The 22,753-nt window shown below is 41.0% G+C and overlaps 1 protein-coding gene across 1 annotated transcript; it reads left to right on the forward strand.

The window, feature by feature from the left end:
* The first annotated feature begins 483 nt into the window (after nucleotides 1-483).
* Nucleotides 484-22,753, forward strand: OGA (O-GlcNAcase). The gene is made up of 16 exons (XM_059851815.1): nucleotides 484-1,007; nucleotides 4,578-4,629; nucleotides 4,953-5,050; nucleotides 6,283-6,413; nucleotides 7,051-7,222; nucleotides 8,096-8,194; nucleotides 8,346-8,630; nucleotides 9,151-9,309; nucleotides 10,330-10,940; nucleotides 11,333-11,507; nucleotides 15,028-15,113; nucleotides 15,971-16,075; nucleotides 17,635-17,720; nucleotides 18,648-18,840; nucleotides 19,632-19,791; nucleotides 20,459-22,753. Exons 1-16 carry the CDS (start codon nucleotides 821-823, stop codon nucleotides 20,593-20,595), a joined length of 2,736 nt encoding a protein of 911 aa, XP_059707798.1. The 5' UTR covers nucleotides 484-820; the 3' UTR covers nucleotides 20,596-22,753.

Raw genomic sequence — 22,753 nt, forward strand, 5'->3', positions numbered from 1 at the left:
CCAGGCACGGACACACCTCCAGGCGTGCCATCGGCCGTGCCGTGCCGTGCCAGCACGGTTGCATCTGTTCCCTACAGCAGCTCGCTGTCCCCGCTGGGCCTTGCTGCGCTTGCGCGGCAGCGCAAGAAGTAGGGCACGTCTCACGGGAGCCCGGGCGCCCTCCGCTCCCGCGCATGCACGCTCCCGCCGGGGCGCTGCGCCGCGAGGCGCAGGCGCAGACCGGAGGTAAACACTTCACTCCCCACCCTCCTTCCCCCCTCGGCGCCGCTTCCCTACACAAACCCCAGTGCGCATGCGTGCTGTCCCACTGCCGCTTCCCCCTCAGTCCCCGCGCCCCTTCGCGCGTGCGCCGCGGGCGCGCTCTGCCTCCCCGCGCAAGCGCTCTGAAGCCGCCGCGGCCTCGCCCCTCCTGCCGCCGGCCCCTCCGAGCACGCGCAGTACGCGCCCTCCCGCGCTCCGCGCCTGCGCAGACAGCGCGCGCCGCCCGCCCGCCTCATTCCCTGAGGAGCCTCCCGCGCCCCAGCCCGTTGTTCCCGCTCCACCGGCGCGGTCCCGGCCGCCCGCGTCTCTCGCTCTTTTCCCGCCGAGGCAGACGCTTCCCCTGCCCCCGCGGCGGTCCCGCGGAGCGAGGCGGCTGCGGGCGAAGCGGCGCGGACCGGTTGGGGCCGGTTCCCCGCGCAGGCGCAGCGCCCCGTAAACAGGAAGCGGCGGCGGCGGCCCCGGAGCGGCGGAGACAAAGGGGCTGCGGAGCGGGGACGGCAGGGACCCGGCTCGGCTCGGCCCGGCCCAGCGAGCGGCGGCGCTGGCGGCGGGCGGCAGGATGGTGCAGAAGGAGGGGCAAGCGGCGCTGGAGGAGCCCCAGGGCAGTCCCAACCCGGCCGGGGTGCCCGGCGCCCCCTTAGAGCCGCCGGGCGCCACGGCAGGGCCAGTCCCGGGGGGCGAGGAGACCGACACCGAGACGGAGACCGCGCTGGGCTCCCGCCGCTTCCTCTGTGGAGTCGTCGAAGGTGAGAGCTTTCAGAGGAGGTCTCCCCTGGGAGACAGGGCGTGAGGGAGAACGGGGGATTCGATATCCGCGGGAGACGGGGGGTAGTCTGGTCCCAGCTGGCTTTGCTTTGCCGTCTCCTTCCCCCGCCCGGAGGAGCCCGCTCGGCGGGGAGGTGGCATGCGGTTCTTGGCCGGGACTCCGCCAGGGTGGGGAGGAGCCGCGGCTCCCGGGCGGGGCTTCTGCCCCCGGGGCTTGTGCTGGAGCGGGGAGCGCCCTTTGATGGCAGCTGTGCGGCGGGGCGAGGGCAGGCCTGGCACCCAGCGCGCCGATGATTCCTCAGAGAGACTGAGGCGGTGCTGGGGCTCGCTTGCTCGTACGTGTCTGAAGGGGGAAGTGGGAGAGAGCAGAGCTACCGCGCGATTGTCTCGGCTGTACGTGCTCTTCCTGCGCTCCAGAGGCTCGCATTCAGTCCTGAGTAGGAAATGGGTGATTCCGTGGACTTCTGCTCAATAATTAATATTAAATGCACCTTGTTCTCTACAACATTTTAGCGTTCCATTTTAATTGTAGAACAATCCTCTGTCTTTTAGCATAGGTGCACCATTAAAAGCTTTAAATTGTTCTTGAAGCTGCAGAATAAAGAGACTTTTTGTAATTCTCAGTAATGCATTTCTGACAGGTCAGTTGAGGTGGTTGAAAGGTGGTTGAAAGTCAGCAGGAAAAATGGTTTATTCCTAGCAAAACAGTTGGTTTAAAATTGTTTATTTCCCATGATCTCAGATTATTTCTGTACCAATAATGATTTTCCCGTAAGAAAACAAAATTACTGGCAGATGGAATGGAGAGGTCAGTTTATCAAATCAGTATCTGCATTGCTTTGCAGACTGTTTTTTGTTTGTATCTTTAAAAAAAAATATTTGGGTTCTGTAAATGTCTGTGAAAGGTGAATTAGCAGGGCTTAAATACAATCATTGTGGAGAAAAATGCCTTTCTTTTGCTAATAGACTTAATTCTGTGAAGGTAGATACCAAATTGAGGGCTTTGGAGACACATAACAGTGAAGAAAAACACAGACTGTAACGACATGTTTTCTCATGTTCCTGCTGATACTCCTGGAATGTCTCTTGTTCTTCCAGGTTTCTGTTGGAACCACTGAGAATACCATAATAAATTTTCTTGTCATGTTAGTTACATCGTTGGTTGCCTCAGCATATATTTTATTGCAGGTGTTCCTGAGTGTACTGTGCACAAAACAAAGCAAGAAAATGGCCTCTGCCTGAAGAAGCCGTCAAACACTGGTTAGGAGTTACCAGTCTCACAAAAATATGTGTACAGGGGAAAAAAGGAATAGGGGAGTGTTGAGAGAAAAAAAGGCAAACAAAAAGCGCCACCAACAAAAAAACAAACTTGTGGCAAAGAAGGTAAACAGTAGTGAGTGAAAATATCTGTCTCATTAGTGACTCAAGGGAATTGTAGAGTTAAGAGAAAAACAGGAATTAACTTCAGAAGTGTAGATAAATAGTTAAATATAAAGTAGTGGTTAACACAGACTGAGGTGTGGTGAGGTTAGAGTGCTGATATGGAGAATTTGGATCTTGGTAGAAAAGGCAGAGGGCAATTGGCCAGACACTGGGTGTGTACTCTAAGAGTGTGAAGAGTGTATGCCACTTACCAAATTCACTGTTTTGCAGAGTAATAAGGTCTAAGAGATTGCTGAATGCAAAGCTTTGGTGCACTGCCTCTAGGATGTCCTTACTTTTAGTGATGGAGAGCGTGGTAATGGGATGAGGTATTTTGGCATAATCTGTTGACTTTGTATTAACCTGACACACAGTCCTGAGGGAGTAATGCAAAACTAGGTCGATTTTTTTAGTTAGAAAGATCCAAGAATTGTACTTGGCTGGTGACAGTAGGAACCTAAGAAATGTGGTAACAGATGGAAAAGTATTGCTGCAGATTAGCCAGTTCTGTTCAGCCTTATTTAATTAGTTTTTGATAACTGATTTTCTTTTTTTTAATTTTTTTTTTAATAGTAGGCTGTGCTCTGCTTTAGGCTTGTAGGCGTGAAGTGGTAGTATTATATGTAAAGCTTGTGTCATGAACAAGTTACGAGGCATAGGGGATATTCCTTAGGTTTCACAGGATTTCATTTCTTTTGTGAGTTCCTGAGCTTCATCAGTGCAACATCAGTCAGAGTTTGGAAACTATAGTGAAAATAAGAAATTCCTTCTGGGTGAAGTAAACTGGGAGGTTTTCAGGCCTCCCAGCTCTCTCTCGTTGTTCCCTGTTTCACTGGGCAGTTGTGAGAAGTAGTTGCTCAGTTTTGCCACGTTGTGGTGCCAGGCAGTTTGAGATCACTCTTAGAGAGAATAATTCTTAAAACTTGAGCCTCTTGTTTTAAGCTTCTTAAAAGAGCATTGTATACTTAGCATGTAACTGAAATTATTATATATAGAGAATGTCTTCAGTTGTACCAGTTTGGAGTTTTTGAAGGTAGAAGAGTGGTTGTGTCCTCAATGAGACTGAATATTTACAGATGTACAAGGGTGAATAGCTTTGGAAATGAAGATACTGTTTACCTTTTGAACTGGTGTTCTACAGAGGCTTGTGAGGTTTGTGTATTAGTAGTGTCATTCATCACTGAGTGGCCATGCCGTTTGAAAAGAAGAGCTTATTAAATTTCATGTTATTTTAGTCTCTGGTCTTTGGACTGCAAGCTGAAGCTTTGTTTTGAAGTGCCCACTTGTGGTTGAACTGTTTGCACATAGATCTAAGTGAGTTGGCTTGACTAAGAGGGCATTGAGAGTGCTTTTTTAAAGGATTGTTTCTAGAATGGAAAGATTAGATTTAAAGCCTGAAGCAGGTGCAATTTCCATGGAATTGTATGGCTTTCAATACACTCTAAAATCACTTGGGTAGATGCTTTTATATATGATTATTCACAGGCATAATACTAACTTGTAAAATGTGGAAATGGTAAAGTAGGATATCGGTTTGCAACTTAATTTTGACAAAGATCCTGTTAAACAGAATAAAAGAAATTAAATCCTAAGCATTTTGTTGACTCACTTGCACAATTTTTTTAATTACGCATCATCTTGTGCAGTATGCATTTATATATTCTGCTTATATAAATCCTAGTCTGTACCACCAGTTAAGCATTTTTGAGCTGGTAAATATTTTCAGGTGTTTTCAATGTCCACCTTAAAGTCAAATCTATTTTGTAGGTGTCTGATGTGGTAGTTTAATTAGGTTATAATTGTTCAGTCTGCTGCTATAAAAATGCTGACTTGACTTGTCAAGGGCATATGCTCAGGAACACAGTTTGCATTCTGAAAATTAATTGCTTCAGTGGCCAAAATTATAAGACCTTAGATCATAAGAAATAAAACAAGTCATAATTGCATTTTAAATTTAGATCACTTTAGGTTATTACGCTTTCCTCATGCTAACTATTTTTCTTTCCCTTTCTGCTTTGGGAAGCTTTTTGACAAATGTAGCAAAAGAGGAAGAAAATGGTGGGTTGTAATACAAAGTTTCATGAAGCAGGCATAATCTAACTGGATAATTCTAATCTTGTTGCCCGTAGGATTTTATGGAAGACCTTGGGTGATGGAGCAGAGGAAAGAACTTTTTAGAAGGCAAGTCATGTTTCCTCCTACTGCAGCACATTCCATCGGAATGTAATCATAAACTTCCACTTAAGTCTGGAAAGGATTATTGTTCTAACCTAGAGAAACTTTCTGCCTGATATCTGTAGTCTTGGGATTTGTATTCACCTTTTTATCTTGCGTATACCAAATTTGTCCGATACAATTTGTGCTTCAAGTTATTGTGACTTTATAGTATAACACAATGTTCAGTGAATAAAAAAAAATCCGATTGAGTAAAAGAGTAACATGACGTAAAACACAGAATTTCTGAATTTGTAGGCTATTGGAAGGCTTTTTTCCTGTGTTTTTAGGCTTCAGAAGTGGGGACTGAATACATACCTGTATGCTCCAAAGGATGACTACAAGCACAGGATGTTTTGGCGAGAAATGTACTCTGTGGAGGAAGCAGGTAATTGCCTTTATTTCTCCTCTGTGTTTTCTATAAGGAGATTTTTGAATGAATTGGTTATTGCTATGTATACTTGTGTGTGTTTAATCACAGTAGCCATTCCCAAAGGTGACTGAAAGCCTCTTTTTAATACCCTGCAGGTGTGTTTATGGGAGCTTTGGAACAAGCTTGGATTTACTTCTTTTAACTATAACTGCAGATGATTTCTGAAACTGCTTTTAAGGCTTTGTCTTACAGGATTTATTTTTTGTCATGGGAAACGTTGTTTAGACTTATTCCTCTGGCTCTTGAACATCTTTTTGAACGTTTTTTTGAAGTAGAAATTATTTGCTTTATAAAAGGAAAAAAAGATTGATGAGCAAATAGCATGTCCTTTTATGCGATTCATTGAATCCTTGTCTCAATGAAAAGAGTACCTGTTGGAAAAACAGCTCCTGACTAATTAGTCAGAACATAAAAGATCTGTTCACACCAGTGTGAGTTGTTTTATCCACCTCTAGTGTTTATGGGATTTTTGATGCTTTATTAGACTGAAGGGATTATAGTTTTCCTTGGGTGAGGGGAAAAATTAGACTCTCTTGAAATTAAATAATCCTTCTTGGAGGCCTCTTTGGATCAATGCAGAAAAATAAAGGATACTGCAAGGTAATACCTAATAACAGCAAAGATTTTTTTTTAAATATGCTAAAAAGAATTTTCTTTATTCATTCTATGAAAGATTCAATTGCAAGTTTGTTTCTTAAGGAAACTACTTCTGCACGTGAAGTAGTAACATGGTGATATTCCACCTCACTTTTTCCTGTGCCCAAGCTTCAGTCATATGAGTGCTGTGTGAACCTCTGTCACATGGGGTGATATTACTGCAATAAATTGTTGGTATGTGTGGAAAAAGTGAGTAATAATTCTAGAACCGTTGATGTACATATGTACTGTGGAAACGGACTATATCCATATTTGTCTCACAGCATTGAGATAAAGAAAACTTTTTAAATATTTATAAAAATTTTAACATGGAAAATGAGAATAAGAGGACAGTTGTTGTATTCCTTTTGGCATAATTGCTGAAAAATCTTCCAAATAATTTGGTGTTCTTTGCTGTGTTAGTTTCAAGAAATTCCAGCAATTCTTTTTTCTAATTATGATTGAAGAAGTATCTGCAGCTTTATAATACACTTTAGATGATGCCTGAGAAATTTTTGACTCCTTCTGAAATATTTTAATTTAATTTCCAGAGCAGCTAATGACTCTAATATCAGCTGCACGAGAACATGAAATAGAATTCATCTATGCAATCTCACCTGGACTTGACATCACTTTCTCCAATCCTAAAGAGGTATCTACATTGAAACGTAAGCTGGACCAGGTAAGGATGACACAAACTTAGCACAGTTCCAGTGCTGCTTAATTTGGAAGTTCCAGTTCCTTGCTCACTCTTGCAGCTTTTCACCAGCTTCATGAAACTTTTCAGCACTGGTGTTAGTTTGGGTGTCTCTGAATGATTCCAGTGGATGTGTTCAAGTTGCATTGCAAAAGTAGCCAGTGATAACTTTGATTTTTAAAAAAATTCTCATCTTGTATTGGATGCGGAAGGCTATTTTTGTCTTCAGAGTATTTTGGAATCTTGAAGCCAAGATGCACTGCTAAAGCAAGAACTCTAGCCCACAGTAAATGCCTTCGCAGACCTGACGTGCACATCTTCTTTGTTCTCCTGACTCCTTTCCTTTGTCCAAGAGCTGTTACAGAATTAGCTTTTTTTCCCAGCTGTCTATCCTGTGAGATCAGCTTTGGATGGTTAAAACTGGAACAGCTTGCAGGTCTTTAAAGATCTAATCTTTGAGAGAAGCAGACCTATGGATCAGAGACAGGCATTCATTGTGAATAGAACTATATCCCTGTTCCTGTAGCTGTCTCTAAGGTTAGATCTAAAAATCTACAGTTTGATTAAAAGAAGCAATAATAATTTACCAAATTAAACATTTTACTCTTGTCTCTTGTATTAGGTTTCTCAGTTTGGCTGCAGATCTTTTGCACTGCTCTTTGATGATATTGATCACAACATGTGTGCAGCAGACAAAGAAGTTTTCAGTTCTTTTGCTCATGCTCAAGTCTCAATCACAAATGAAATTTATCAATATCTAGGAGAACCAGACACATTCCTCTTCTGTCCTACAGGTAAAACTAACAGAAAATTTTCATTGGGCCTTAAAGGAGGGGGACTGTTACCTTACTGTTTGAAAACCTGGTTTAATATTTAATAACTGCCTTAAGGAGTATTTTGGGGTTGATTGAAGAAATTGATTTACAAAGAAAAGTTTGATTATTCAGATGTATGCAAAGATTTTCCCAAATTTATAAATCTCTGAAAGGCTCAATGCCAAGCAAATATGGCAGCTTGATAGAACAGTTCGAGAAGTTTGAATTGTGAATTAGGCTAATGGAAAATTTATTTTTTCCTAACTTGAACTGAAATCTTTGCTTCTTGATTAGCAGGTTGTTAGTTTCTAAGAATTTTTTAAAGTAGAGGTAGTCTGTGCTTATGGCTGTCACTGGTTCCTATTTTTAATAAGATTGCTAACTTCATTAGTCACCGAGTTGCTTTTTTTATCAAAAATTATTTTTAGTTTATGCACTTACACTGTAGTACTGTAGTTCTGTTGCAACCTTAACTTTAGAGACATATGTTCCAGTGTTACAGTTTTTAGGTATTTGCAGTTTGTAATGAGTGTTGGGGTTTTCTCATTCTTTTGGATACTATCTGCTGTAACATGGCCTTGTACTTACGGACTTGATTAATTATTTTCCTAATTTTGACATTTGAGCAATTTAAAACGATTCTCTACCATTTGTTTCTGATACTTATGCTGAATGTCATTCATAATGTCCTTTTTATTTATACTTTAGACTTCTGGGCCTTACCTGATTAATTTTATAAATGTTTTTAATTTCCAAGGGTGGTATTCTCTCAATGTGTTTGTGGCACAATTGGGTATGTTGTCACACCTGTGCATCTTTCTAATGACAGTGACATTCTCTTTTCCTGTGCAGAGTACTGTGGAACTTTCTGTTATCCAAATGTTGCCCAGTCCCCATATTTACGGACTGTAGGAGAAAAACTGCTCCCTGGAATTGAAGTGTTATGGACAGGTTTGTTTCTTTTGTGTTATGGACAGCTTGTTTCTTTTATTTTGTTGGTGTTAAGTATTTTCTTGTAAATATTTACTAAACTGTCCAGCTACTTGGGGGTTGAATCTTGAAGTATACACAAAGCCCTCTGATCATCCTGTTTCCTGCTTAGGTCCGAAAGTTGTATCCAAAGACATTCCGGTAGAATCCATTGAAGAAGTTTCTAAGATCATCAGGAGAGCCCCAGTTATCTGGGATAATATTCATGCTAATGATTATGATCAAAAGAGGCTTTTTCTTGGGCCTTACAAGGGTCGGTCAACTGAACTCATCCCTCGACTAAAGGGTGTTCTGACCAATCCAAACTGTGAATTTGAAGCCAATTACGTTGCCATTCACACGCTTGCGACCTGGTACAAGTCTAACATGAATGGAGTGAGAAAAGATGTGGTGATGAGTAAGTATATGTAACTGTTTGCTGGATCTATGCTTAACCATATAAATCATACCAGTTCTGTTTTTTTATAATTTTCTCTCTTCCTCACCAACTTTTTCTTCTTATGATCACCTAGCCTTTTCTGTTCCATAAGTAAATGGCAGTTGCCTGAAAGATAATGATCTTGCTTTACTGACTTCCTGGGGCATATCTGTAACACATGGTATCAAAGAATTTCTTAGTCTGGAGAGGTTTCTGTGGTTATGTAATTAACGCTCTTGGAAAGCAAGTTTAATGCCCAAGTTTGAAATGTGTCCATGGATATGATTTCATTGGAATAGAAGCAGTTCAGATCAGAAGACACTGTGAATGCCAGGATGTCTGGTTTCTGTGTTGACATTTGTGGTAACCATAATTTTCTTTTTTTTTCTGATTAGAATCTAGTAACTTTTCCTTTTTGTCAAGTAGGCCCCTGAATGCCTTGTCTGACATCTATTTTTGCTATTTCAAATTAAAGTAACATATCTTTTAAAATTTGTAGCTGATACTGAAGACAGCACAGTTTCAATCCAGATTAAATTGGAAAATGAGGGGAGTGACGAAGATATTGAAACAGATGTTCTCTACAGTCCACAAATGGCCCTGAAGTTGGCCTTAACGGAATGGTTACAGGAATTTGGAGTACCTCAGCAATACAGCAGTGAGTATGATTTGGTATCGTTCGGGGGCTGGTAGAAAAATGGTGTTGGATGTTCAGTATTTGTGTTTAGATTAAAGATATTTTACAGATCCTGGCAATTCATACACTTCAGCTGGAAATATTTTCTGCCTTAGTAACTGGGGAACCTTAATTAAAAAGTAAGAATGCTTGATGTTCTGCAGTGTGCTTGTAATGCTCTGACTGATCAACAGAAGCAATCTTGATGTATTAGCTTTGGGCATTTCTGATAGAAAGCAGGAAAGGGTCTGGATCTTGCTAAGCCCAGTTCTTACTAGACTTCAGTGGAACCTGAGAGAATGGGAAGTACAGTGGGGATTTTTTTTTCGAGTTGATGTTGGATTGTTGTAAAAACTAGTTCTGGTCCTGAAGACTCCATGTTCTTCCAGGTGTTTTAAGATAGTTTTACTTTCCTGAGGTTGTCTGCATAAATCAGCCGAGTTCCTTCCAGCACTGTACACCTTTTTTGTACCAGTGGGACCTTGGGATATATCTTTAGTCTAACAACCTTGGTCAGGGAGGGTGGGTTAGAGCATGTTGTCCAAGATTGCGTCTGGTAAGGTTTTGAATGTCTCAATTTTCCCCAGGTTAAAGACAGTTTTGAATTTGAAATATTTAAGCATCAGCTTATCATATTAAGCATTCATTATGAACTGTCCCTTATATTCAAATACAGCTTTACCACGTCAGTTGACGCAGAGGGAAAAACAGATACTTGGAGAGCTTTTTATTCTGATGACATATTTAAAAATAAATGTTGAATAATTTTCCTAACTTTTTCTTCATCCTATATTTGCTTACCAGTTATATGAAAAGGAAACTTGCGAAACTCGAAGTCAATAGTTAGAGTTACATTGAGAGAAGTGAACAGGCAAAGTACCAAAAGGAAGCTGTGCTGATGGCATGCTGTGGTAACAAAATCATCCACCATTTGCAGGAGTTGCTGATTTGAATGTTAGTTGGCAGATACTGAAAACTAAATTTGTTTATTCTTATTCTCAGGTAGGCAAGTGGCCCACAGTGGTGCTAAAACCTCTGTAGGGGATGTGGGGCCACTGGTGGCACCATCCTCTTTAAATGCAGCAACAGTGGTTACCACCGTGTACCAGGAGCCCATCATGAGCCAGGGTGCGGCACTGAGCAGTGACTCACCAGCCTTGGCCAAGGAGGAGGAGAAGAAGCAATCTGATGAGGAGCCAATGGACATGGTGGTGGAGAAACAAGATGATGCAGACAAGAATGCAAACCAGATACTGACAGACATTGCTGAAGCCAAGATGGCAGAGGAGCTGAAGCCAATGGATACAGATAAGGAGAGTATAGTTGAGTCCAAGTCTCCAGAGATGTCTATGCAGGAAGACTCTGGTAGTGACATTGCACCTATGCAGACTGATGAGCAGATTAACAAAGAACATTTTGTGCCTGGGCCGAATGAAAAGCCTCTTTACACAGTAGAACCAGTGACTTTAGAGGATTTACAGCTTCTTGCTGACTTGTTTTACCTTCCTTATGAACATGGACCCAAAGGTGCACAGATGCTGAGGGAATTCCAGTGGCTTAGAGCAAACAGCAGTGTTGTCAGCGTAAATTGCAAAGGAAAGGATGCTGAAAAAGTGAGTGCAAATCTTGTTTTTCTCCTTTTATGTCAAAATTTCAAGCAATTTTATCTGTTGTCTGTAATAGAGACTGGTGTTCTACTTAGTAGGACCTGAAGGGTAGTGTATAATGAACCACAGGTCACAGTAGTTTTCATTCCTCCAGTGGAATCTACTGTTTTAAGCCCTGTAGTGCCACGTAGCTGTGAAGACAGTCTAGTATCTGCATTTGACGAGTGTTCCCTGTACTGGCCTCACTTCTAACAGCCATAGAGACTATCTGTGAGTCATGTGTGTTGTGGTAGTCCATCCTGGCAAAATGAAGTAGTGAATTGTATAGTCTTTCACTGTATTTAGAGTACCACTCCTCTCTAGGAGCCTGTGTTTGATCTTGTGGATCTTTCTCATAGATAGAAGAATGGCGTAACCGAGCAGCCAAGTTTGAAGAGATGTGCAGCTTGGTGATGGGCATGTTCACCCGCCTCTCCAATTGTGCCAACAGGACAATCCTTTATGACATGTACTCCTACGTCTGGGATATCAAGAGTATTATGTCAATGGTGAAATCTTTTGTGCAGTGGTTAGGTAGGTGCATTGGGAGCCATTATAATCCCAGAGAGATTATTTTTATGTGTGTTTTTAATTAGCCCACGGGGAAAACTGAAGCATTAGGTGAACGTGTTTTCTTGGACAAGGGGTCTAGTTTGACCCTGTTATAAAGATTTTCCTGTCTTGCTATTTGAAGCAACGCTTGCAGTGAGTTTGCTTTGCTATTAAAAGTGAAGTCTGCTGGATGCTTAAGATTGGAGGCCTTGATTTTCTTCTTGGGCTAATGAAACTTGAATCTCATCTGACACGTAAGTGTTGACTTTAACTTACTCTTGACTGAATGCACACTGGACTATGCCATGTAACTCCTTGGATGCCCCGCTGTATGATTGGAAATGACACTACGAAATGTGATCACCTCAGCCATCTGCTGTTTGCTCTGTCTTGATAACATTATTGCTGTCTTCAACAGACCTTTCAATGGGCCTGGCCATGAGGAAGGTGATCCTCCCAGCCCCTGTGCGCATGCGAGCTGTAGCATAAGGCTATTCTGGTGCAAAATAATTTCCTTTAAACACTTTCCAAATTGATGATTTTTTAAAACTTTTTTTAATCTATATTTTAATTTTTGGTACTGGATGGAAATTGTGGAGCTCTCTGGACAGATTTAGTCTGAGACTTAAAATGATCTTGAAACAGTAGGTTTTTTTTGTTTTTTTTTAATGTGTGACACTTTCTTCTTTGTTTTGTTTTGTTGGTATTTTTCCTGAAAGATTTTTGGGAGATCCTAAGTTGGCAGATAGCACCAGCATGGCCTGGGTAATTCTAGTCACTTCATTTCACTTTCAGGTTTCAATCCAACTGTAAGGAATATGCTGTGGAATTGCTTGACATACACAGCAGACAGCAAAGCTGATGGTCTCAAATCACACTTTCTGTAGCTGTCACAAACCTCACAGTGGCTAGCCATTACACAACCTTGGTCTAATCCTAGTGTTTGGATTGTCTTTAAATTATATTCTTCAATACTGACAGATTTAAACAGGGACAGAGAAGACCTATTAAATCATCAACTTGGTCTATGCCCAACAAATTCTTGTGTTTTGTGCTTATTAAATATCTGATCCCTAAACTCGTAGTTGATAAAGAAGAGAGCTTTTAAGACTGCCTTCTGCAAAGCACAGAGAAGAAAACCTAGTGGGGGAGGAAAACTCAGCAGCATTGTAGTATGTTTCGAGAAATGTAGTAACATTTCTTGAACAACTTCATGCTTTATTAAAAGCCTTCGTTTGTGCATTTTTAAGTGTAACACATCTCCTCCAACTTTACTATCCTTGCTGTGTGTTGACATTTAGCTGGACAGAATGCTCTCTTCTTGATAACTTAAATCTGCTTACAACTCTAGGCCAAAGCTCTATAAAGGGAACAGTGGTTTTGTAGTCTTTGAAAACATCAAGAACCCAATGCAGACTGCGTTTCAGAATTATCAGACTATGTACTAAATTCAGCTGAAATTGTTTTCAGTGTCCCTTTAAAGTTAGGTTCAAATCTCTAAGTGCATCAAATATTTGGAGTGGTTCACAGCAGCAGCCAACTCAGTAAACACCAACTCTGTTAACTTTGGCACTGTTCTGTTCCAGTACTCACACTGGTATGAGATAGTTGAAAAAATAAGGGTTTTTCACATGTACAGTTTAATACTCTTATGCTAACAGTGCTTCTGTGGGAGGGGCCATTTTTGTCTTCAGCTTTTGTTTTATCACTGATGTAAATACAGACTAAAGGTCTTTGATAAAGTACCTCATTGTATAAAGTCAAGTACATTACAAATCCAAACAAGTTAGTTTCCACAGTGGTGTGCTCAATGGTCCACTGGACGTTCACTTTTTTCACCTCTCCTCCCAAGTCCAGCTAGCATTCAGTCCCTTAATTTAGTGTGGCTGTACAGTACTATGGATTACTAATGACTTCTATTGTCTTCTTCCCCATTGTGTACAGATGGGAGAATCCTCAGCACAAGTTTCTACTGCTATTGGATGGACAGCGCCAGATGTTCACAGCGCGTCGTCATTAATTAATTAAAATGGAAAGGTTTTGTCTGTGAGGCAGCTCAGATAGATTAGATGTACAGCAGGCATGAACTGAAGTCACATTTGCGCAGCGACTAAGGCATTAACTATGTTTTTCATTTATACAGCTCTTCATTCACACAGCTCTTTACTGTAATAATTGGAAGTGCTAGTTAAGTTGTAGTCTCAAAGGACAGACAGATACTGTCTTCCAAGTTTTTGACTAAATCTCTTTGGGAAGGATATCTTCTTATGTGAGAATTCTAAAATGTGGGAGTAAGCCAAATTTGGGTTCTGGTGTTTGGATTGTTTCTGAAATTTACCATACTGAGGATAGTTTGTATTGAACCTATATTCCTAAACTTGCATAAATGTCAAACTTGGCACACTTTGGGACTCTCTGACTAGCACAACATACTTGTCTGTACTGATCTGAGACTGTTACTTGAACAGGAGGTAGATTGCTGTCCACAAAAGGAAAAGAGTATTTGCGCTGCTCCTCTTGTCAGAAAACTAGGCGGGTAGTTGAGATCTCCACTCCAGATACCACTTGCCTTTTTTTGTCTCTCCAGTGCTGTCATTTATGTTACTTGGTGAAGGCTGCAGTGCCTTGCTGGCAGAATGGTGTTAACAATCAAACAGCCAATGGAAGCTTCTTTTCTAAAGCAAGTGCAAGCTAAAGCTAAGCACTGCAGTGGGCCTGCTGCTGCTGGTTGAGCAGGGTCCCTGGTGCATTAAGTATGCTTGTGGAAATAAAAATCAAGATACAAAAAGCAAAGCTAGTAGTGGCCACCAAGATGTATTAGTTAAATTGTAAGTTAATTCTACTTAACACTACTTAGCTTTTTAATATGCCAACAGTATTGTGAAGGTGTGGCCTGGGTTATGTAAATCTTGTAAGAATGCTGTTTTATACAGCTGTCCTGGCTGCCTGATCGGTTCCAGACTGTTTACATATATTGCTAGTCCTAGTTTTCTGACAAGATTAGAAACAATCAGTACTAAAATGTGACTTCAGAAAGGTCCATTTTTTTTTCAGGGGCTGTGATAATGGCATTTGTTTGACCTAAAATTTATAGTAGTAGCTATTGAGCCACGTAGCTTCCAAGATGTCAGATTTTCATAGATTAAATGAATGTTTCTGACACAAATACCCAAAACAAAAAAGTGTACAAAATGTGTGGGAAGTCTACGTAGTTCTGCCGTGGCACTGTTCTTGTGCCTTCTGGTCTAGAATGAAGTGTGTAGCTGAATTGTTTCACCTGTCTTTTACAGGTAATGAAAAAATTTGAAATACCTCAGTTAGTGCGCCAGCACAAGAGCTTTATAAATGATACATTATTACAGCCCCTCCCCTTCCCCAAGCCCTGGATTCTAGCTCAGTTAGAGAGCTTTTTCCACAAGTGTATGTTAGCTTTTTGGACATGTAAGACACCCAGGAAATCCCCCTTCTCGTAACGTTCTCCGCTTGGATCTGATCTCAACAGGGTGTCGTAGTCAATCTTCAGCACAGTTCTTAAGTGGAGACCAAGAACCCTGGGCCTTTAGAGGTGGTCTAGCAGGAGAGTTCCAGGTATCAATATGACTTCACAACTGAATGACATTTTCTTTGTTTTATGAGAAACCTTTTGTTGCACATCAGAGGTCTGGAAGGATTGGTCTGCCGAAGGCTTTCTGGTCCAAAGCCCATTAGCCTTACAGCTTGGTTTAAAATAATTTTCCTCCCCTTTCTACAGTAATTTCTCAAGGAGATGCTGCCTGTCCCACGCGCATGCGAAGCGCAGCGGCTTTAGTTGTACATTTCACATTGTTTCTTTGCAGGTCGCACAGCATTTTTACCTGCGCCCGCAATTGCACAATGCGCGCATGCTTGTCTGCCAATGGGAATTCCATGAGCAAAAGGGATCATCGTCCAAATTTCGGTTCCTCTGGAAATAATGCTGTAATGTGCTTTACTGCGAGGAATTCAATTGGCCAGTATTCCTAGATCGCTGTTTGTACCATGTGCAGATTTGTTCATGGATTTTTCAGGCGCTATACTTTTCCCCCCTCACAGGTGCTCTGCGCGCAGCAAATTGAATCAGCGCATTGCTTTTGGGATAAAGCGTCTCCTCTGGCCAGTTAACCCTCTTCAGACCAAACCTTTCCTCCTGACATTCTGTGTTCTTAGACAGTGTAGATATGATTGGTAAAAAGTTTTTAAAGCAGTTAAGATTAACAGACTCTTAATGTGCTGTTTCAATTGCATATTTTAGAACACCAATTGGATATTTTCTATTCAAATAAGGTCGTTGCATTTGTAAAGCATACCAACCCCACCTTCTTTTGGGGTAGCAAGTAGCAAATGTTATTTTGGGAGTCTGCAGTGCACACCCAAGAGTGATGGGTTTTGTTGTTCATACAGTTATATTAAATATTTTGTTTTCACAGCGTTTGCTGCCTATTGATGGGGCAAATGACCTCTTTTTTCAACCACCTCCATTAACACCCACTTCCAAAGTGTACACCATACGACCTTACTTCCCTAAAGATGAGGTAACTGCTTTTGACACTTGTCACTTTTGCTGTTAGTGATGCACTTTCTTTAGTGGCAGCCGTGATTACTGCTGAGTCCCCTCTTCCCTAATGAAGGAGGTGTCCTGGTATCTTGCACAAGGCACAAATGCCAACTCACAGGAGAACAGGTTAAGTGATACGCCTCTGGTTCAGCAATATGCTGTGCACACTTCATGTACACCCACAGCTTGATTCCCAGCCTCCCACCCCCTCACCCTTTTAAATCTGTGAGTGCCTTCCTTATTTATGAAAGTTTGTCCAGCTGGTAGAAGAATTCTTGCAGCAGGGAAACATCCAGTGAATTAACCTTAGAAGGTGGGTGTGTATGCCTTTGTCAGTCAGTGGTTATTGTGGTACCTGCTGGTATTTGCAGAGCTGTATAGTTAGAACATTGATATTGCATCTCAAAATGGAGCTGAAAAATGGGATCATGGTTCAGCCATTCATACCATTTTAGTTACAGTTGGAAGCTTTTTGGTCTGACTTTGAAAGAATGTTGTCAAATCTGCTTTGGAGTGTTTGATACTTCAAAATCAGGGAAATTTCATTAGTCATTTTTGATTAGTTTTTTTTTTTACTTTTTCTGTTTTCTGAATGGATCAGTAGGGTAGTTTCTTTCCTATTAGCTTGGCATGGAGAGTACTTGAAAGTGAAGTATCAGCCTGTAGTTAGTTAACTCTTTATGGATGCAGTTTAAACAATGTAGGGATTAATGCATCTTGAAATCTTGTGTTGGTAGGTGGACTGAGATGAAACAGGAGTTTCTAGGTTGAGTTTGCAGTATTTCAAACGAGTCTTTACTTTGAAGCCAGTCAGACATACGAGGCTGACGCAGGAACACTCCTTTTCCTGCCAGTTCTAGGCCAGCTCTATCATGTGCTGTTCTCATGAGCAGTAAAACGGCCTTTTCCAAACATTTGTGCAGGACTTCATCTAAGCTGACTTGTTATTTTGTAGAAAACGGTATTGATATTTCTAAACCACCTTATCAAATAGGAAGTGCAGCTAGGCATGCAGTCATAAACTATTTCTTCTGAGGAGTTACCCTTTAACTAAAGGAAGAAAGTGTCAAATGCAAAGCATTTTTGTTTAAAAAAAAGATGAAGTTTCTTATTTAAGATGTAACTAATTCAAATTTGCTCTTTTAAAGAGATCGAGGTGAAAGCCTTTTAATATGCAGGATGTATCTGTCCTTTGCAGAGGTTGAGTTGCCATACTGGAGCATCAGAGGTTTTGTGAAGGGGCTTTGTAGCGATGGTGGTGATCTTCACTGAGTGTTTAGGTATCTAACCCTCAGTATTAATCTTGTGCTGTTACAAGAGCAGGACGTTGCCCTCCAGCCTTTCCTTCCCAGCCCTTCAATTTAACTGCAATGTTTTTGAAGGCAACTTTGAGTTCCTTTCAGGGAAGAGGTGGAGGGAATGCCATCCTTTTGCATAGATGGATACATTTGATCTCTGATGACAGTGCAGTTGTTAATGACATACTCTCTTTTGAATGTGACTGCTAAGTTGAAATAATCTCTTTTCTCCTCTTAGGCATCTGTATATAAGATCTGCAGAGAAATGTATGCTGATGGAGCTGATCAACCCTTCCATAGTTTACCAGATTTAATTGGAGACAAGTATGTATTAGGAACAGTGTCCTGCAGAGGTGGTTCTGAAGGATGAGGTGCTGATAGTGTATTTCATTTTAATTTTTAGAATTGTGTGTGGGAAGAATACAAAGAACATTTGAAGTAGATAAAATAATTTACTCTCAGAAAAATGGGATTTTGGTTTCTTAATGAGACTGTTGACACTTATGTCTCAGTTCATGTGCTGGTTGCCTGTGGTGAGCTGTTAGAAAATAAATTTAGCTGAAACCTCTGTATTATGAAAGGTGTGCATCACAGTATCTTATTTCAGATTTTGTGAAAGTATATCATGAGAGTGTCCATAATCTGTAGTTATCCTCTGGTATTTTTTCTGACCTACTGTAGTTCTTAAAATATCTTAAAATAGAATTGGCATGTTTTTGAGGTGCAGTCTCCCAGCCAAGTGCCTCAAGTTTTTTCTGAAGTACATGTACAAGCTTTTTCAAAGGATAAGCAATGATAGATGAAGTTTAAAAAAAATGGGGCATTAAAAATGAGCTCTAAAATGAGCTACATTGAGTGGATTTTTTTTTGTCCTGGGTTTTTAATTTAGATAGAATTTTATAGAGAGTCTGCTCTGAGTGACAGAAAGGCAGTTAAGAAAGGATGTGTAACTGGTATCAAACAATACCCAAAGGCAGTTATGAAAGCAAGGAAATAATGGCAGCAAAGCAACTAAGAGCAAAAGCTGAAGGGCAGTGTGTATGGAATGAAACGGTGGAATCCTGAGGTGCAGATATTGCTCATAGCTGAGTTTTGACAGTTGATCAGTCAATTAGTGCTTTGTTGGAACTAATTCCATGACTGGAGGACTCACTTTTTTTTGTTGACTGTAGAGTCTCCTCTGTGGAGCCTGAAGGGCATACTGGGTCAAACAGACCTTCTTTTGACTGAATTTGCACTTTTTTCCTGCAGGTTAGTTGGAGGTCTGCTCACCCTCAGCCTGGATTACTGCTTTGTCTTAGAAGATGAGGATGGCATATGTGGCTATGCTTTGGGAACAGTTGATGTAACTCCCTTCATTAAGAAATGCAAAATGTCTTGGATCCCTTTCATGCAAGAAAAATATACTAAACCAAATAGTGACAAGGAGCTGTCTGAAGCAGAGGTTGGTATAACCTGTGAGGTCAGAACTATATGCTGAAGTCTTTCCAAAGTGGGTCTTTGTTTTTTTGAGCTCATGTGAAATTCAGGTTTTTTCACCTTTCTGAAGACTTTGAGCATGTATTAAAGTATCTGATCTGTCAGAAGGAGACAGTAAAATTATTCATTGACAGTCAGATACAGCTGTATGCTGTAATACACCCATGAGGTGTACTTGAGTAGTAATCCATGCAGTAAATGTAAAGCACCTTCATCTGGAGAAAATTACATTTTGAAAGTAAAGTATTGCTCCTGCTTTGTTCTACTGCAAAATGTAGTATTAGTTTCCCCATGCTGCAGGTAGAGCACTGAAAGTCTTACCAGTTTAAGTAGGGAAAACAAATTCAAGAGTACTTAGTTTTGGTGTGAAAATCAGTGAGCTGTTTGTGGAGTGTGACAGCTGTAAATGGTGCAAGGCAGCCTAAAACTACCCAGTAAAAAGGCAAAGAAACAAAGAAGAGTATCTGTGTGCAAACTGCTGGTTATGTGTTGGCTTATGTTTTCTTTCACTTGAAGTATGGGTCACTGAGAAGGAGCTTTGCATGCCTCCTTTGATGCTCTGAGAAGCTTTTCTAGCCAGTACTAGATAGAGTACAGACAGCAATTCAGCAGATGAGGAACTAAGTAGCCATCAAGAGGTGTAGCTGGAAAGCCTGCTGGTTTGGAGGTACACTCCATGAGCAAAGCAGTCTCCCCTGATGGAGATCAATGAAAATGAAAAGCTGGATAATTATTTGTTTCTAATATTCTTTTCAGAAAATAATGCTAAGCTTCCATGAAGAACAAGAAGTATTGCCAGAATCATTCCTTGCTAACTTCCCATCTTTGATAAAGATTGATATCCACAAAAAAGTGACAGATCCAAGTGTGGCCAAAAGTATGATGGCCTGCCTGCTCTCTTCTCTAAAGGCTAATGGTAAGTTTCTTGCACTTAGAATTCCTTGTTCCCTAACTGTGTGTCACTCCTAGAGTGCAAGGCGAACTTGGGAAGATTTGGGTAAATAATTACAAAAGCTTTTGAACAGTTAACTTCTGCTGCTGCCTTGGAAAAGGGAGCTTTTCATTTTAGCCATTATCCTGCAAATTAGAAGATAGGCAGGACTGAGGGAGCAATTTGGCACTGAGAGCACACGTCTTTACATCTTGAACACTGCACAAAAGTCTATATTTTTCCTGCTGGCATTGGTAATGATGCTTTTTTTAAAGTTTGGCTGTGTGTACTGGTGGGGTAATTACCAAACCTTCAGTATGGGAAGTGCTTGGCTGCCTGCCCTGACTGTGCACCTCACACTCGCACTTCCTTTGTACCACTTAGTGCCCTCCTGCAATGCTGCTTTTGGAGCCAACATCAGATATTTTTGTGTGCAGTGAAAGGTGTGCAGAGGGTTTGTTCAGACTGATGGATGCCTGCAGGGTGTAGTCCTGTTAGGGGATGGTCAGCTGTGCTGCCTTAAATCTGGACTCCTGGGCACTATGCTCCATGTGGAATTGGATCACTGATTTACCTCATAAAATTGGTGGGAACTCTAGTAATATTTGATGTCTTCTCCTACAGTATTTTGTTTCTTTTCTTTCTTCTTCAGGCTCCCGTGGGGCTTTTTGTGAAGTGAGACCAGATGATAAAAGAATCTTGGAATTTTACAGCAAGCTGGGTTGTTTTGAAATTGCTAAAATGGAAGGATTTCCAAAGGATGTTGTTATCCTTGGAAGAAGCCTTTGAAGTGCTTGACAGTGAACTGTTCCAGTACTGTAGACCCTTAACAGCTGGGCAGGTAGTGGTGGGGATCTTCATATGGTCTAACTGCACAAAGCCAGCAATAAGCCAGCTTGGTAAAAGGGGCTATGCGAAAATCACCCATCACACATTCAGACTGTAATTTGTTGGAAGGGGATAATGCTGCTGAAAACATTGTTAAACAAAGAGAAACCCTGTCCTCTCCTGGTCCTGTGTGAAGTGCCAAGGAATCTTGCATGGGCTATAGCTTCTCAGAGGAATCCCCCTCAGTCGGTGCTGTGGTTGACGACAGTTCTCTGCATTCAAGTGTCAACTGAAAATTGGTCTCTGGCAGAATGCCTATAAAGATGCAGGTTTTGTTCTCTGTCATAGAGCAGGATGTGCAATTGGAAGTTGCAGAAATGGGAGGGGTTGCTTGTGTCAATCAGCATTTTTAAAGATAAGTAGTTACAGTTCTATTTTTTACTACCTTTATGCTTGTTGAGAAAGCAATGACCGGTTGTCACTTCTAATGACCATTGGTTCAAGCTTTTTGTTTTGTTAGGGACAAATGTGCAGTGGTCTGTGGCAGAAGTCACTCAATGACAAACTTGTAAATCTCAGTGTATATAAACTTAGATGTATGCTGACTAACTTTTTGTTTACTGGTTTTTGTAACTTTTTCTTTTGAAAAGTGAAATGGTATAGGTCCAAGATGGCACTTTTGGAAAACCTAAAACCACAATCGAGAACAAGTCTGTCCTCAGCACTGACCTTTCTTACTGTGCCTCATATCCAGGGCTAGGTACTGACCATCTTAGGAAAGGGGAGCAGATCCCAACTGACCCTTCCTTCAGATAGCAGTTTGTCACTGCTTGAGGGTATCATTCTCCTGGGACTGAAACAGCAATTCACAGGATGCTTTGCTGAACCCATTAATTTTGGTAATGTTCACATGGGATTATGGATGAAAGATGGTGAGAGGGAGAGAGAGCTGGCCCACAGCTGGGATTTATCCTTGGAAGAGTCACCATGTTTCAAAGCCTGTTCGTACTAGTTTGATTAAATCAGGGTCTTCAAGTCCTGCACATTTGTATCAAATAACTTTTCTATAAGAAATGCCACAATAAGCACATTTTTACACATCATTTAAATGGTTATCTACTTTTAAATGTTCCAAGAGTTTAATGTTTTTACCCAGGATGGACATGCTTGGTGATGGGATGGAACTGGTGTCGTATGGGACCTGGTATTCAGGTGCTTGGATCATTTAATGGAAATGGTATTTTGCAGTAGTCCCAGTGTCCCAGACAGGTGATTGGACAATGATACGCACTTTGCAGTACTTTGTTTCTTCCACCTGCTGCCATAAGCTGTCTATATCTTATGTTTAAATTTTCCTGGGTTTTTTTCAGTGGTGCACAAAGGAAGCTTGGTTGCTCTTCCAAGCCTCCAGCTGCATAGAAGTTGATTTGCAACCTGTAATGAATGGCATTAAGATTGCAGTAATGCTCTCTGCAACCTGTAAGGAGATGCTGTGTTTGGCCTTCTGGTGCAGTCATGTGCAAGATGTTTCTTTCCTTTTTTTTTCTTTTTTTTTTTTTTTCTGCAGAATGTGAATGATTTTTAATGCGGTAGCGAAGTATTTAAGTTGAAACAAGTTCATTTCATTTTTAGAGAGAGGTATGGGGTTGTGCTGTGGGATTTCATTAAGTCCAAGCTGAATGCCACTAGTTTTTATACAGCTTTGAGTGCATGTTGAGTAGCTGATAACCTTGATTTACCAGGTGGGAGAGTTTTGTTTCTTCATGGATACCAGACTCGACTTACTTCATCTGGATGCATAACATTACAGCATAGGATGCTTGTGGCCTTATTTCTTGGCTTTTAAGGAGTTGCCACATTTTCTCTCCTATGAATTTGTTATTATTATAGAAGTTAATTGTCTAAGCCTATGGAATGTCAGGCCAATACCATCATTCTAGGATTGTAAAGTGATATGTTGACATATCTTTCATGGTTATGAATTTTCATTAAGGTTGGAATGCCACTTTCATTAATCTGTTTTAGATCAACAGTATCTGTAGCAGAAAAAGACCTGTAAAACTGTATTTGAAGACCATGCGAGAAATAGAATAAAAATTGAGAAGTGAATGTAAATAAA

Source organism: Haemorhous mexicanus, chromosome 7 (genome assembly GCF_027477595.1).
Source record: "Haemorhous mexicanus isolate bHaeMex1 chromosome 7, bHaeMex1.pri, whole genome shotgun sequence".
NCBI lineage: Eukaryota > Metazoa > Chordata > Aves > Passeriformes > Fringillidae > Haemorhous > Haemorhous mexicanus.